The sequence below is a fragment of the Adelges cooleyi genome, unplaced genomic scaffold (assembly GCF_023614345.1).
Source record: "Adelges cooleyi isolate 19-005CV unplaced genomic scaffold, UGA_ACOO_1.1 ACOO_flye_CR_arks_rails_tigmint_CR_PRNA_8, whole genome shotgun sequence".
Classification (NCBI taxonomy): Eukaryota; Metazoa; Arthropoda; class Insecta; order Hemiptera; family Adelgidae; genus Adelges; species Adelges cooleyi.
This window is the reverse complement of record NW_026096513.1, coordinates 2,760,577-2,778,708: the sequence shown is the minus strand read 5'-3', so window position 1 is coordinate 2,778,708 and position 18,132 is coordinate 2,760,577. Positions and strand designations below refer to the sequence as shown.

At 29.1% G+C, this 18,132-nt stretch overlaps 1 protein-coding gene across 2 annotated transcripts; it reads right to left on the bottom strand.

Moving 5' to 3' along the window:
- Positions 1-1,559: 1,559 nt before the first annotated feature.
- On the bottom strand, positions 1,560-17,534 carry LOC126845544 (insulin-like receptor). 2 transcript variants are annotated; one of them, XM_050584222.1, is made up of 23 exons: positions 16,870-17,534; positions 12,486-12,867; positions 11,303-11,724; positions 11,131-11,242; positions 10,908-11,074; positions 10,650-10,848; positions 10,472-10,585; positions 9,310-9,457; positions 8,614-8,840; positions 7,534-7,714; positions 7,294-7,463; positions 7,007-7,180; positions 6,739-6,937; positions 6,547-6,680; positions 5,947-6,126; positions 5,739-5,884; positions 5,276-5,437; positions 5,043-5,211; positions 4,718-4,919; positions 4,477-4,642; positions 3,872-4,046; positions 3,641-3,777; positions 1,560-3,571 (listed from the first exon to the last, which is right to left on the bottom strand). In XM_050584222.1, exons 2-23 carry the CDS (start codon positions 12,838-12,840, stop codon positions 3,044-3,046), a joined length of 4,467 nt encoding a protein of 1,488 aa, XP_050440179.1. In that variant the 5' UTR covers positions 12,841-12,867; positions 16,870-17,534; the 3' UTR covers positions 1,560-3,043. The 2 variants fall into 2 exon arrangements, with proteins under 2 accessions (XP_050440179.1, XP_050440178.1); XM_050584221.1 differs by having other exon boundaries at positions 16,728-17,533.
- Positions 17,535-18,132: the final 598 nt, after the last annotated feature.

Below are 18,132 nucleotides of genomic sequence, written 5' to 3'. Positions count from 1 at the left end.
ATTGATGTCTTGGACACCAACACCTCAGGTAATTCAGAAAACCGTATTTTTTCAAGTGATCGATACCCCTCAGGTACGTTTGAGTCCGATAATGACATTAAAATTGTGTAGGTAAGGTTGAACAATTTTTTTTTAGACTATGGCATTAGTGACGAATTGAAAAAAAAATTCAATTCTTTTGTCATAATTTTCAGAAGCACTGTACAAGCTGTTATACAGTTTGTGTTTGACGGATGGAAACTATCCCAATAGTTTGCAGTACAAGAGACTAACAATTACCCTCAATGATCACCAAAAATAAATAGTATTTTGTAGCCAGACACCAATTCTATCAAGCAAACAAGTCCAGAGACAAAAACGTGGAACAATGTGTTGCCTAAAAAATTTAACTTCCAAATTTAATTTCGGCACTGATCTCAACATACATAGTTTTAAGAGACATATTTGTTGTCGGAATGGCCCGCATATAAACTCCATCGCAGAGTTGAATAACTACTCGATGGTATACGTTTATATAAAAAAAAAAAATGATAGCTTAATGATTCCATTTTGTTAATTAATTATCTAATGAAGGGGATATGCAATAGCTTGATATATTTAATGCTTAACCCATGGACAAATTCTTAAAAATCAAAGGACCGTTAGGTTTAATGGTGATTCAGTGGTTTAGGCACTATACAATAGATGGTTTAAACGAGCCACCCAAATTTTGGGGTAATTGGTAAAGAATAAATCGATGTCCCAAATCAAAAATGTATTCACAAAATGACGATTTTCTAGCAGAGCAACGTTTTTCTCTAAATTTGTTTGCAGTAATTCAGAGAGGACGCCATAACCCATTGTTTATTTATCAAGAGTATTCGTATAGGTAGTTTAATATAAAACTTGTAATTAATAAATAAAGCTAAGGTATACTTTTATCGGTCCAATAGTAAGGATCTTTTATGAGTATAAATCATAGTCTATTTTCAATATTTCTTTCTGAAGCATTTATTACTATTAATTTTTAAAAAATGAATAATTTATCACAATTTAACCTGTACTTTTGCATTTCTAATATTACATCAGACTTGATCCAAGAACTAGGTAGGTAACTATTAACCAAACAATTTGTAACTACCAATAAACACCATCAACTATAAAATGTTTAAAACATAAATATAATAGAACTTATTATTCTCTATACTGGGGGGTTTAAACGTATTTTGTAAAATCTCACAATATCAACACATTTTTAAAGAGGTAGAAAGTAGTTTGTTTTGCAGGTTTACCTTTGTTTTTTTATTATTAAATAACAAGTTTATTCAAAGGAAGTACAAATTATGTTCAGAGGTAAAATAACATAGTTTGTTTAAAATTAAACAAACTATTAACTCTAAGTTATGTTACACGGTATTTGTTATGTAAAGCAAACCTATATATAAATACATTGTTTGCATTTAAATATACATTTGAAAACATATACCTTTATAAATACCATAAATTAACCGAGATTGTTTTATAAATCTACAAAATTGCATTTAGGAACAAATAAAATTAAAAATTTATTAATGCACTTATGACAAACAATTTGGTCACGACTCACAATTACTACTTGTAATACACTTAAATTAAAAACATGTTAGTTTACAGTTTATCTACAATAAAAATTAAACATATTTACAACAATTTTTTTTAAAATAACTAAATTATCAAAGTATAAAAAACACCAACTATGTAAGTTGAATGATTTCATAAAACCAAATTATCTACACGTTTGTTTTCTCTCTCTTTTTCTTCAATTTTATTGAGTGGATCTGAATTAGAACCACATATTTTATAATGTGTGTATTTTGTACACATATACATTCAATAACTTAAGACTAAACTTCAGGTAACAAAGGTTAAACTTTACTATTTGTGTACTATGGAAACTACGTAAGTAGTTTTATTCGTAAAAGGCAGTCTTATAGGAATATGTGTCATTTAATAATAATAAAAAAAAATTATAATTAATATAATAAACTAGAGACTAATAAATTGCACACCTGTGGAAAGAAAAGAAAAAAAGGAACTAAACCTATACTTGAAAAAAAAAACACTGGCTTTGGCATTGAGCAAGTTCAATCTGATTTCTACCCACTGGTTGGGTAACTTACAGGAAGTTTAAAATTAAATTAAATATTATTATGTTTTAGAAATATTGCAGAGATGGGTAATATATTATCATAGCATTTTATTTTTATACTTTTTTTTTATTACAATTCGAATTTTATATAATAATAAAATTAGTGGTTGCATTTTGTTATAATTGACAGTTGTATGTCTGTACATATAATATTAGGATTAGGAAACACAAACTACGTGCTTTGCGCATATAATATGATAAAACAATCTTAAATTCGGTTAAATCAGATTAACCTAATTAGGTGTCATGGTTTGTTAAATAATACATATGTATTTTAAAATAAATCTAATAAAATAATTTGTAAAATTTTATTATTAGTAGATAAATCTAAGAATCCATACTTAGATGTTTAAGAATTTATATGTATATTAGAATATAATACTGGTGTTTTACGCTAAACGTATGTAATTTCATATATGATATATAATTTGGCAAAAATTAACAAAAAGTTGAGACAATAATTAATTTGATTAAAACAGAAAAATTAGGAAGTCTATAAAATAAAAACTGAATTTCATTTATAATGTATCATCCAACATATAAATTGTGTTTACATTATTTATGTATAAATTTAATGGTAAAAATATAAATATATTATGTGTACATACATTTTTATAATAGTAAGATATAAATGTATTACACATATATATTTACATAAATATTGCTTATCTAAATATATAAATGTTTGTTTTGTACTTAAAATGAAATATTACAAATAACATAAGCCCATCTCTGCATATTCACCACAACAAACAGTTAGGAACTATATAAATATAAAAACAAATTTACCATACAAAAGAGAAAAGGTTTGATCTAAAAAAAATTAATTCTAATAAAAAAAAATAAAAATAATTATAATAATAATGAAATTACAAGTCAACACATAGTGGTATTGATATTACCATTTCCATTATGTATGGACATATACCCGTTAGGTGGCCGCTGCTTATATACGAAGTCATCAATGCGTAATCGTTGCAACTCATTACCGTTGTCTGAGTCTTCTTCGTCATCGTCATCATCATCATCGTCCTCTTCCAGATCAGCTTTTGGTGCTAATCGCTCATTGGATGATCCGAAGTTCCTTAATGCAGCAGTTATCTGATCTTGCTCCAATTGTTTACGTTCTCTTTCCGATGTTTCCGACTCATTAACACCATTATCAGATACTTCTAACCGTGGCGTTTCAGATTGTAATTCATTGTGATAGAAAGACATCTTTGAAAACTCCTCACGAGCACAAGGTAAAAACATTTTTACTAATTCTGGGAATGTTGGACGTTCTGATGCTTTGAAACGCCAGCAAAGTTTCATACAATCATATAATATATCTGGACAATCATGGGGCTTTTCCATAATACCACCACTACTAACATAGGCGATTACATTTTTATCATTTTCACCCTAATTTAAAAAAACAATGCCAGTTATGAAAGATATAAAAACGAATAGCTAAACATTTTATGTTCATACTCTATATGGCTGAGCTGCTAATGTCACCATTTCCCAAAGCACCACTCCATAACTCCAAACATCAGAAAAACAAGTGAAAAGTCCATGTTTTAAACTTTCTGGTGCCATCCAACGTATTGGCATCATTCCTTCCGAATCTATATTTATATACAAAATAACATAAATAAGTAGTATCTTCAATTCAGTTCATCAAGATTATAATATATATAATTTAGAGATAAACATATTTACCTTTTCTATAATAATCTGTTTGATAAATGTCTCGTGTAAGACCGAAATCTCCCACTTTAACTATATTTTTTTCCCCAACCATGCAATTTCTAGCAGCAAGATCTCTATGTACATATTTTTTAAATGAAAGATAAGCCATACCATCAGCAATCTCAATTGCCATTCGTAAAATATCCTAAAAAAGGGGGTATTAATAATTAAAATTATAGAACATAATTTTATCTAAAGAAAATATTTTTTATAACCATATAAGCATATTTGTACTGATACAATAGACTTATTAAATATATAGTTCATCCCTCATAACTTATAAGTAAAAGGAAACTGTGAAAAATAATTAGAAAACACTTCAAAATGTGGAGCGAATGGGAGAAAATTTTAGGATTTGTTTAGATCTCTTTTGTTGATATATATTTGTTAAAGTGTTAAAAATTAATATCGGGACAACCGTACAAATTTTTACTATGTAAATTCAAGTTTCTAATATGACAATTGATATTTATTACATATATTTGAAAAGTAAGTTCTCCCAAAACCAATGTCATGTGTATGTTGCAGTGTCATACCTATATTGCAAATTAAATTAAAAAACAATTTTTAATTACTCTTAATGTTGGTGGCTTTAATAAAGGATCTGCTGTCATTTCTGGACGATGTTTGAGCAAAAATGATTTGAGATCACCTTGGGTCATTAGTTCCATTAAAACAAATGCTGGTTGACCTTGAGATACCACACCATATAAACGAACAACATGAGTTGTACAAAACTCCCTAACAAATTAAAATTGTTTTTAAAATAAGCATAATATTATAAAGACTAAATTGTAACAAAATGTTTTTACATACTTCATGACATTAGCTTCTGAAAGAAAATCATGTCTGACCATAATATTATTATTTTCTGTTACGGTTTTAATGGCACAAGGCACTGGATCGCTGTCTTTTTTCTTCCATATACCACGATATACCATACCAAATGAGCCTCTACCCAAAGGTTCCAAAACCTCAATATCCTCCCGAGGAATTTCCCACTCATCTGCTTGGTATTCTAAACAAGTCACATTATTATAATTATCACATTATTAACACAATTATAATGACATGTTAACTTCTATACAAAGTTAGGTAGTGTATGCTATTTCTATTAATACTTATTATTATTAGTACTTACCACAACTAATATAATCCGGATTGCAAGTAACAAATAACCTAGTTGAAGCCAATTTATTTTTATAATAACGATGCAAACCAAAGAAAACCAAAATAATTACAACACAAATTATTACAGCAGCCAAAATAACTATGGTAAATAATTCAGTTTTAGTTATAGCTTGAAACTCCTGAAAAAAAATAAAAATAAAATTACATTCATCATTTGTAAGACCCAATTTTTTAAAAACTTACATTGATGTTATAGTATTTGTATGAAGTGTACTCTCCATATCCAGCTAATGATTGAGCCCGTACTCGAAAACTGTAATTTCCAGGTAATAAACTAGATAATATATAAGAACCACCAGACTTATTAAACTGTTGCCTAGTTATGCATTTAATTGACGGAATAAGCTGTAACATTTTAAAAACGCACAAATTAATACTAAATAGTATACATATTAGTCCTGGAGTCTCGACTGAGAAGGTTACACCGACATAATAAAATCCAGAGCAAATTATGCTTGACTCTATTAGCTATAATTTGAACATTGTCAAAAATGAGACGTATACATACGTCATTACTCTGATATTTAAAAAAATTTTTCTTTCGATTTTCTATTTCTAATCTGCTCTCTGAGTAGCATTCGTGTATTTATAATTCATTCCTCAAAGGGATATAAGGTAAGAAAAAGTAAATAAATAATTAACTTACGTTATCGCCAACTTTGGCGTATTCTAGTTGATAACTGACAATAGGACCATTAGAGTTTTGAGGTTCACTCCAGGAAATTTTCACTGATACAGAAGTAGAGTTAGGGCTAACAACAAATTTTGATTCGTCTAACTTATCAGCCGAATCTAAAATAATTTCAAAAATAAAACATTTTGAATGTTAAAGAATTAAAATTAATATGAATTACCTTTCTTAAGAGTTTTTCCTGAGGTCATTGCTTTTCTAGTACTACATAAATGGGCTGTTTCATTCTTGTTCGATAAACGGCAAACATACAATTCAATATTATAAGTGGTAAAATGTGTTACATTATCTTTTATTGTGTATTGCAATATATCACTTGGAACTATTTTTTTTATATATTCATCTATTAAAAAAATATAAGACACATAGTACAAATATGAATAATTTATAGTTACAGTCATTGCCAGATAACTTGGTACAGCAGTGGCGGCGCGAAAATGAGAAGCCAGAGGTTCTCTGTATTGTATGTTTTTTTTAATGTCTTATATGATTTGTTGGAGCAAAAGTATTAACAACAACAATAATAATAATAAAGAACCTTCGTGGCTGAACCACACGCATCCTAACCGATGAACGGTTGAGCAAAAAACACTAGTTTTGGATACATTTACTAATAAATGCTGCCACAGCTGTGGCAACTTACCTGGCAACCTGTACTGTACCGATTTCAAATATAGACACATAAATTGCATTATTATTAATATAATTATTAATAACTGTTAGCAATATTTTTTATTTTATTTTAATACAGAAATGTACTTACTTTCAGCATCGTTTTTGTCAGAATCTGTTAGAACTTTAGATGCTATAATTGTGTTGTTCGGAAACTCGACTGCTATATCATAATTTGATACATCACGCTTTGTTTTTTGGGAGTTTTCATTTTTGCGATGAGGACTAAAAATTAAAGCAAATTAGTAAAAGTATTTTTTTTTCTTAACAAGATATTTGTTACTTTTTTACAAAAACAATGTTTTGTAAATTATTTTCAAATTCAATCATAGTTTTTATTTGCTGTTCATCTTTAATTTTAGTTGGCTTTTTTTCTGGCTGAACTGTGCAGTTACAATCTTTTTCTTTTTCATTACCTTTACTTTTTACTACTTCATTATTTGGATTATTATTTTTTCCAGGTAAGTCATTCATATTGATTGCTAAAATCAAATAATATAAAACATATGTATTTCTTTAATACATTGTAGTACAATTTTCAAATAACTTACTATTTTCACAATAATTTCTCTCATGCAATCTCTCATCCCCCGATATATTGTTAGGTGAGTATTTAATAACATAATGACTAAGTTGACCATTAGGTTCAGCTGGAGGTAACCATTTAATTGTTACACTATCTGTGGTCCAGTCAGTAGCTTCTAAATGTTGTGGAGGACCTGGTGCTAATATATAAATAAATAGTTGCATTAATATATAGCAAAAATAAAATATGGTTTATTAAAAAGTAAATTTTTTTTTTTAAATATTACAAAAAAAAAAAAAATATATATCGTACTGTCAGGCAGGGTATAAAAGTAACTTATATCACTTTGGGCTCCAATAGATTCTGAAGCTACCGTGTATGTTTTCACATAGTATGCATACTGTGTGTATGGTTTTAAATTTGTGATAATTGCAAATAATTCTTCAGTGGTTTCAGTCGATTCTACATCATCAGTCTTCCAACTATTAATAACAAAAATCATATTTTACTGGTATACATCTAGAAAACTGTTTATTATTATTATTTACTTACCCATCACCACCACACGCGTCTCTACCATCATACAATGATACATTTTGGTAAGGAGCTTCCAAATAGTATACTACATAACCTAGTAATGTACGCGTGTCATAATGTAAAAAGGGTGGCCATTTAAGAACGACGGATCTTGTATCCACTATATCTGTTCGCACATTCAATTTTGAAACATTACCTTGAAAAGACAATATTTATTAAATCATATTGTAAATATACTATTTAAAAAATCCAGTACAGTGAAGATTTAGGGCATCAAGTGGGCGGGGAGGTCACAAGTGTAAAGGAATTATTATAATTAAAATCAAATAAACGCTTCAACGCAAATCTGTCAATGTTCAAAATAAAAATATTAACAAAAGCATTGTAATGACAAAAATGTGCTTAGAATTGCATTTTTAGTATTTCAGTAGATACAATTACGGTTGTTGTGTGTCTATAAAATTTAGTTACCATAAATCGTAATTAAAAACATAATGTAACTATTTTTTCAGATACATATGGTCAGTTGTCCTTTTTTTTTTTTGGTTTTTCCTTAATAAAAAAAAAAAAGGTTTACTATCTACAGATTTTTAACAAAATTGTATAAGTTATTAGGTATAATATATGTTATAATTAAACCCACTCTAGATCTATCTTTAGTCTAATATTCAGACCATTACGCCTTAAAACTATAGCTAAAAAGCAAAATAAGGTAAAAGTTTCTACTCCATCTAGGGAAAGGGCTTTTGATAAATTTTTGGTTTGCCATCATCAGTAGTATCACAGTTAAGAAATGTTTCTATTAAATTGGCCGTTTTTAAAAATGTATAGCACACCATATTTTTAAATTGAAAAATCTATAAATTGTTTGAGTGTTATTCTCAATTTTGAAGGAAAAGGTAAAATTTTAAACTTTTGACCCAAAAAGTATCTTACAGGTACAATTTATGATCAATTAGACTAAATGAAGAAATCGGTTTAGTGTTTTAGAAGATACTGTGTGTCCAAATACAAATTGAAAACACATCATAGTAAAAAGAATAACTCTGCATTAAAGTTAAGAATAATAATATTTGTGTATACTTTATTACTTACATGCTATTTTATCACCATTTGAATTTGGAGCTACTTCCAAATCATCAACCTTGCCAAATTTAGGGCCTAATTTAGTTTGTAGCTCTTTTATTCGATATAAACATAGCTTTGGATTGAAATGAAAAAATATTCGACCATTTACAATTTTTAACTCGCCATCTTGCTTACGCGTCGACCAATCCCATAACTCTACTAAATTTTGATTATCCAACACAACTAGAGCATACCTTTAAAAATATACTATTATAGTAATACATCGTTTGTTAATAATATGTTATATATTTTATAAAATAATTTTTAATATTAACTTTAAATAAAAATTGTTCACAAAACATTAAAATTAAGTAATGTACCCAGATAAAATAAAGTACTGAAGAATAAGATTGCCTCATGAAATTTAACATGTGCTGAACACAAACACATATTCCACAACAAAATTTTGTTTCCGAGTTTTCATTATTATTATTATTTTTTTTTAAATAAAATATAGCTTAAAGCTAACACTTTTTTTTATATAAATAGCGTATATGCCGGGTGTAGGCCTTATTTGGGCCTAGTCCGGTCACCGGGTGAGGCGCATGGCATTTCTACCATGCTTAGAGGGGGGGGATAGCAGTATTCTCTTAGACAAGTTGTCTTGCTCAGTGAAAGAGACCACCAAGTGAAGTTGACACTACAATACAATTTTAAACATACTTTGAACTCTCCAATGTCTCTCCTCCAATTAGCTTCAACTTTTTGAGAAAAGACAGTGATACTAATGGAAAAGATCTGACTACTTTTAAGTATCCAGTGATTTCTTCAATCATACTTAAGCTTTCTTCTAGTTCTTTAACAATATTTGCTATAAAAAAAAATATATATATGAATGAGTTTTTGCAAAATTTATCCAATTACATTGTACAAAAATGTATGTATTGTGCATGCCTTTTTTTTTGTACAAAAACAAGGGTTAGAGCTGTGTTAACTCTTTAAACATATTCATCATATTAATATGATATTGATCTTAATAGAAAGGTGGAAACGTACTGAAAGAGATGTCAGAGAGAAATAATATAATTTTTGAAAAAAAATTACAAGGGGACAGTTTAAGAACTTGTCTTACTAAACAGCTAAGAAAATCATTTTTTCTTGAATTTTTGGGAAAGTTGTACTGTGAAAGAAAGAGGCTGTTTTTTAGGAACTCATTATTAATAAAGGTTTTGATAATCTGATAAAAGAATTAATTACCAATATAGTAATTTGAATCCTAATATATTACAATATAATTTTAGGTCTAAATTAAGGTCTTACATAAAATTGCCTATACCTAATGCTTTAAAAAGTAGTATGTGTGAAGTCTTTTCGACATAATCATACATCACATTTAACTCATTAACTCATTTAAACTTACTATAAAAAAAACTTGTATTTTCTATAGTTATACTTTAAAAGGTTTTAAAACATGATATCACTTATTTTTTTTATTCATATAAAAAGTAATTACTAGTTAAATAGGGTCCATTACAATAATGAGCTAAAACTCCAATAAAAACAATACCCGTGGTGTGGAATCATATAAACAATCTTGGTGTTTATTACTAAATATTGTATTGAACTTCTATTTTACGGATGGGGTTTCTATTAGAAAATGGTGTTCATGGTTTTGTGATATGGCATCACTATCTTTGTATAGGATTAAACCATGTTCGTTTTGTGTATATGATATGAGATTTAAAAATTAAAAGAGTGAAAAATATAGGTTTTGATAGTACACAAAAATTGTATCTGATTCATTAGTGTACAAAATTACATATTGAGGAATAGTGTGAACTCAATATTAGACCCCAGAATCCAGTTATTATTAATTAATACTCACTGCCACCACGTATTTGAATTTCCAATGATCCATTAATAACTACACAGCCTTTTAATTTTTGTGCTGACTGTATACTTTCTACATTAGCTGCTATGCAAACTTTTCGACAGGGTCCTGAAATGTTTTGGTATTAATAAATAACTCAGTTTTATTAATTTCTTTATTTACTATATTGTACCTGCACACTGCCTGCATTCATGTACTTTTCCATAGCTATTTTCAGTTGGCACTTCTTCATACCCAGGAGGGCATTCCATTAAGCAAGATGTGTTATTAAAAGGTTTCCATGATTGTGGGTGTAATCCATTTTGTAGTTCTACTCTCGGCCGAGGCATATGATAACAGCTGTATTCCGAAATACAACGCCTATTTTGATACTATAGAGAAAAAAGAAGACTTAATTCCCATAGTACAATCTTATTTATTTAAAACTTACAATTAACGTATTAGCTGGGCATGCAGTTACACAATTCCGTTCAATTTCTAGCTCTTTGCACGCAAAACATTTGTCCTGTTTATTTTCTTCCACACACCCTCCAAGACACTGCTCGTGGCAGCATTTACCATCCATGCTACATAAACCATTACAATCTGATGGGCAAACTAAAAATAAAAAATTGTTATAGAAGTTTATTGTTTTTAAAAGCTAAAAATATTACTTCTTTGACAGTGATCTGTGTTCCAACACAAAGGTTCATTAGTGCTGGAAACAGCACAACTAGGATCATTTGTCCATGGACAAACAGGACAAGCATTTCCGGGTCTATTTTCCTAATGATGAAAATTAATATACAGCTATTGATACAAGTTTAAAAGGAAATAATTTCTTACATATATGACATGAGAGCCTTTTCCAGATGGTGCAATTTTATTCCAGTCAATAGTTTGTGTGAAACATAACATTGGATTTTTAGTGATGTAAATAGCTCCTCTAACAACATCTTTTAAAGTATATAAACCTAATTCATGTAAATGAACCATTTCATAAATAGCAATAGCATAAGACATAAATAGATCTTGTCCTCGAATTACAGACAGATTAGGAAAAAGTTTAGCGAGTGATTTTAGACCATTAACTCTGTACAATAACAAATAACCAGTTATTTCTCGCAATTCAGGAAACGAAAGTGATTCAAAACTCGTTTCATTTGCATTGTCAATTAAAACTATTTGAAGAAATCCTTCAATTACTCGGCAACCCCTTAGAGATTTTAGATTGTCTGCTCTATTTCTGATGTCTTTGCTCTGACAAACTGAAAAAAAAATTGATATTTTAAGTCAATCTATTACACACTCACATTTTTTAAACAATGAAATTTTTTTTTAATGTAAAAATTAACAGGATTTTTTATACAACTATTTAATAATTTAAAAAACTAATTGGTGATCATCTATGGAAGGCAGGCATTTCAATTTCAGTTTTATTGTAAATAGTATCAAGAGTGGAATGTTTTTATTATTATTTTTAAATATTATTGTTCTATCATCAAGATTGAATTACATCCTGTTGAGTTAAACAAAAAAAACCCTAGATATAATTACTTTAGTAAATACTAAGTCACATAACAAAATATCAACAAAATTTGATTCTATGGAGAAGAAATTATTTTTCATCGACCTTTCTCCTAACATAAATGTGAGTATTTAGATAATACCTTTAAAAAATGTAAATGTATGATAAACTACTCAATTTAATATGATTATGACATAATATGGGACAGTATTAATTGTAAAAATAAATGGGTCTAAAATATATCATATTGAAATTTATCAGAAAATGAAATTCTTGTACATGGCAGACGAAAACCATTTTTTAAACACACTGTATATTATAATCAGATAGTTATCTTCTTTATGAAATTTATTAACAAGTCATAAAGGAATAATACACTAATGTTGTTATTACAATTTCATATTTATTTTCATACAATCATTATTTAAAAAACAGATAACTAAATAAACATTTTATTTATTGTTTAAAAGTATTCTACAAAATATTAAAGCATTCACTCACTTCTACCCTCAGATAATTGTACAGGGTTACTTGTAGTAGTTGTGAATGTAGGAATTGTAGTAATTTGTGTGCGATACTCTTCTGTAGATGCTTGACTGACACTGAGTACAGCAACACACCATAATGCTATACATAGAAAATTTGATTGCCAAACGGATTTTGATGAAAATAGCCATGCTTTTCGATGTTGCTGTGTAGGTGATTTATACAATCGTGATGGAGCTGAAGGCCACAAACAAATGCAGCAATCATTCTGCACAATAGGTGATACTACAGATCTACCACACAAACGACATTGGTCAATTCCTGGACAGTTGTCACGTAGACAGTGTATTTCATCATAATCACCACACATTTTCACTAAATGTTTTCACATCTTTGTCTAAAAATAAAATAGTAAATAAAATGTTAAAATAAAATACTGTTATATTTTTCAACTATAAGTTATTCTATAAATAAATAATAATTACTAACAATAAATTAAAACTAGGATGGGTAATTGTATTAACAAAAGTTGAGTTTTACTACCATGTTTATGTTGTCTGGTTGGGTAGCGTATTGAAAGTGTACTTATACAGGTCCAAATAAATTGATAATTTAAAAGAAAATACCGAACATATTTCATGACAAACAAAGCCAAAATAAATATTAAAGATTTAAGTCAAAATTAAAACAAATTATCAACTCTTTAAGCATTTTATAACAAAACTGTCATAAGGGGTTACTATATAATAATATTACTTTTATCATTGATTTTAAATTACTGTAGATTGCTCACATAGACAAATTTTAGTTTGGCGCCAATACGGGACGGGCACTAGTAGCATCATTCTCATTATATACATATTACTAGCGCCTGTCCTATGTTAGCAATCTATAGTAATTACTATCTATCAATTATTTTTATAAACTATTTAAATCTTTTTAAAATTGTATAACCCTTATTTCTAAATTAACACATTTAAGTTCCCAAAACATTTAAAAAAACATTTGCCTTCCTAAGATGATAAGAATTAATAAAAAGAAGTTTTAATAAAATAAATGTTTTGTAGCCTTTTTTATGTTTTCTTTTTACGTCTAACAATAACATTTTTTATCATCTTTTTATACCATGCTTTTGTCAATATTACACGACTAGAAAGGTTTTATAATGACAAATGTCGTAAATAATATGGAGGATATTGTAAATATATTTAAGAAGCAAACAAATAATAATAGGGTGGCATTAAAAACATTTTGAATCAATGATATTGTTTTGGACTTGACGAAACTAAAATATGAATTACAAAAATATGTACTTTTTATTTAACACCTCATATTTTAATAAAAAAAAAAATAAAGAAATAAAGAAATACATTATATTTTTTGAAAAGTATTGAATATAAGTGAAATTCTTACTAAAGAAAGTGGACAAATCTGTTTTTTTCTAAAAATTTCAAGAGTAAAATCTGTGGGATATACATAATATAATTTATGAAATATTGAACATATAATTCAAAACAATTGATATCATTTTAATATTGACTGCGTAAAAATATTAAATTAATCATAAACAAAAAAATGTTATTTTTTCTAATGATTGTATTTCAAGGACATATTTCCTTTTCACAGTAAATATAATAAACGATTCCAACTTAAAACAATAAAAACAAACATGCCTACATATTTTTAAATAAAAACATATTTAAGTATATTATATACTTAATTTTGATAGCATAGAAGAGATTTAAAAAAAAATTTTTTTTTTAATTTTACCAAAGTTTGAAGATTTATAATTTTATATTATAACATGTAATTTATATTTCATATAACCTACTAAGTATTTCTAACACCAAAATTTTTGGCTTCCAAAATTTGTATATACTTATTGTGTAGGAGGCTTGTGTGCGGAGAAAACTGGGAAACCAACCTACCATCATCTACTTTCTCGGGATACAACTCTTGCTAAAAACAAAAGTTGTCAAACAGACCTAAGGGTAAAAAAAAAAAAAAGGCTATTAGGTATCTATTGGCTATTGCTATACATGACTCAATTTCCCAAAAATATGCACACATGCACTATGTAAAAATCACTATGTAATATAGTAATATGTACAGATCATACACTAGTTCACTTTGCTGTTGATGTATGATATGAATTCTTCAAGCTTTTTCTAAAATTTAAATACTCTGCTAAATACACCTTAAGAGTATTGATTTTTATGTAACTTTGTGATGCTTAAAAAAAATGTATTTTTTATTTATCTAAACTATGTATATACAAATGAAAAATGAAAAATTTCACTGCCCCAGCCCTCAAAGAGAATAAAAGAAATATACCTATATTCTATTCTAAATGAAAAGGGTTTTAATTATTTTTCTGGATTTTAAGAGGACATAAACTGTTTAAGATGACGCCCCAAGAATGAGCAAATTTAATGTATATGTATTTAATAAATTATAAATATATAAAATTAAAAATTGAGACCTTATATAAATGTTGAATAAACAAGAATTATGATCTATCTATCTATAAGTAAAAATACCGTTAAGATCTAATATCAAGAACCTAATATTTGAGTTACCAAACCTTATTAACACTAACTCTAAAATCCATATTTAATGTTACTATTATATATCAATTATATATCAATGTTAATTGTTAAGGAACTAGGTCAAGGCTTACAAAAAAATTAAGTGAATTTGTTAACAAATATAAAAAATAATTTGTATCACAAATAACAACATAAAAATAATTACAACAGCCACAAGTCACAGATAAGTTCTTTGGCCTATGATGTTTGTGGTATTTGATAAATCACTTTAAGTTTTATTTTAACTGTAAATCCATTTATAAACTATTGTTTTTGTACCCATGGATTTTTTTAGAATTTGAAAGTTGATTGGTATGAAATTTTAATGCGCCTGGCTGAGACCCTTGTATGGAATATTAGGACACTTATTCAACAACTCATATACCTACCAGACAATAATTTACATACTATGACGAAGCAAGAAGTGTCAACCAGACAACTTGAAACCCATTCCATCTTCAATGTTTTAAGAGCAAATATAAGCCAATGGTTAAAAACATAAGTGAACTTAAAAAAACTTATTTTACCTGATGATAAAGAAAAACTAGTTAAAATATAATATAATATTTTAACAAAAAACTTAAGTGTTGTTGATAATAAAAAAAACTTGTATTTAATATAACAATAATATACTCAAAATCATAGGCGCAAATACGGGGAGGGGGCTAGGGTGGGCTTAGCCCTCTAATGCTAGACATAGCCCCCCAAAAAAATTAGATTATGTATAAAATTTTAAAATACAAAAATATATTTAATTTTTATATATATATATATATTTTTTTTTTAAAAAATCCAGCACTCCCCCCTCCTCTCAAGTTAAAAATTGAAATTCATCAGAAATATTGAGTTATTTTAAAAAAAGGAAAAATAATAGTAATAAAACAAAACATGTTGTTATGTGAACGAGGTACAAACAAATGTTGTATACTTTCATCAAATGTTAAAACTGCTATTTTTTTTGTAAAATTTAATATTTTTTAATCATGAAATTCTGAAATACAGGTGCAGCTTAATAAATTGATTTATTTATAATTATATTACTTAAATACTTAGACGCATATGGTACCTATGTCTAATACTATAAAAAAAATGTTGATTTCGTAACATCTTAATAAGCAATGTTTATTTTTACCTAGCCCATTTCTTAATTTAAATTTATGAAAAACACTAGGTTTCATTTACAGATAATAACACACTGAATTATAAATAAACATCATGTTCTGTACAAACACGTTTTAGTTGGTGTTCAAATTTCAATTAAATCCATAATAACAGATAATGATAATGGAAACTGCAGTAGTGATTAAATTTGATCACAATACACTGAACACAAATTACAATAATATAATAGATAGGATCCACAAAACGAAATGAATAGAAGAAATAGTTTTATCAGTATTGATAAATTTCGCTTAGGCTACTTATCAAATTTTCCATTAAGAAAAAAATGTTTCAGACAATATTTTTTTTATGAACCCCAATTTGATTATTTCATCTCCTCCCTTCTGTTGTAAATCTCTCGTTTATTTTTCCCATGTCAACGGTTATGTAACACCCTTAAACACGGACTACCTACCATGACGTAGACTGTTATTATTTACTTGTACTTTGTTTTTAACTAGGTATAAGAGAGGAGGTATTATTAAATGTATTATTATTTGGTACTAACCGAATAGTGTTTATGACGCACTTTCCATTAGGTACAACTAGTAGTACATTGCAAGGCGCACACATTTGTTTAGTAAAAACAAGCAACACGAAAATATTACTGTGTTCTACCACATCACAACAACAATGCTGATATCACATACACCGGAGGTAGTAGTAGTAGTAGTAGCAGCAGTATTTGGCGTTGTTGTTGCTTTCGTTGTAGCAATATCCAGTATACACAGTGTGATAATCAATAAACTGTAATAATATTATTTTAATAGTTGCCCGATATCTCGACAGAATCCCCGGTTGTTTTCCTCAACAAAAATGCACATCACAAAACGCGCGTTGCTCCGCCATTTTCCACACGCACTACAGTAAAAAGGTCATTGACACCGCAGTCAGACGCAATCAAAACAACTCGAAATAATATAACGGAAAAACCCGATTTGTCAACGACAGCATTGATGCTGAATATGTACTACTGCCGACAGTAGCCGCGATGATACCGTCCACGGCAAAATCGTTGCGCGCCGATCCCGGTCGTTCATGAATGAATGCGGATGTAATCCGTGGGCACCACCATGCGTATGTCACGTTTTTTCCTTATACGAACACGTACACGCAAAACAAAACTAATACTTTTTCGGCGACTCGACGATACCCTAAGCGCATACACCTCTATGTGTTTATTATATTCGCGATGCCGACGTACTAAATAACATTACGAGAGGCACACGACAACGGCGACGGCGGCGGCAGACAAGTGCGTTTCGTCGTAGTCGACTCGGCAAACGCGCAATACACACTCACTCACGTATACACACGGGCGACGACGTCGACACGGACGTCAGACCAGACAAAACAACGTGTCCCCCCCTGCTCTCTTTCCCGCCTACCGCCGCTGAGCCTAGCCGACCGACCCCTCTTTCCGCCACTATTCACTCCGCCGTGACCACCACCGACGCTACGACCCCGTCGACGTTGTTGACGATGTAAATAACAACAGATACTGCGCGTCGCGTTATGAAGGCATTGACTGCGAAAATCGTACACAAAACGGGGCTTATGTGGAAAATTCGTAACTGCGCTCTAAACTAAGGGAAGTACTTTCGCTCACGCGTTTGGCGTTACGGAGCGGATAACTAAACGTGACACCGTGCGTTCAGCAACCGCTTTTTCAAAAAGCCACCGTTAAAAAAATACATTCAGAGCCTTCTAGGTCGGCAAATAGTTGTTGGCCCCTGTAGACGATCAAATTGTTTGTCAAATTATTTGCTAGTATGCAGGCTTGTTTGACAAACAATGTAAGTGTTTGACGGGTTTAATGGAAATCTGGATTGACGGCGCGTGTGGCGCGAACGTCACGCCCCGGCAAGAAGAGAACCGAAACTACGGGTAAGTTTGACAAATTTGTTTGATCT

Bases quoted from the DNA above. Each gene is read 5' to 3' on its own strand.
- LOC126845544 (XM_050584222.1), bottom strand. From the start codon at position 12,840: ATGTGTGGTGATTATGATGAAATACACTGTCTACGTGACAACTGTCCA. The intron at 10,849-10,907 runs GTAAGTTTTAAA...TTTTCTCTATAG, and splicing joins GCCCAGCTAATACGTTAATT to TATCAAAATAGGCGTTGTAT. The intron at 5,438-5,738 runs GTAAGTTAATTA...AAAATGTTACAG, and splicing joins ACGCCAAAGTTGGCGATAAC to CTTATTCCGTCAATTAAATG.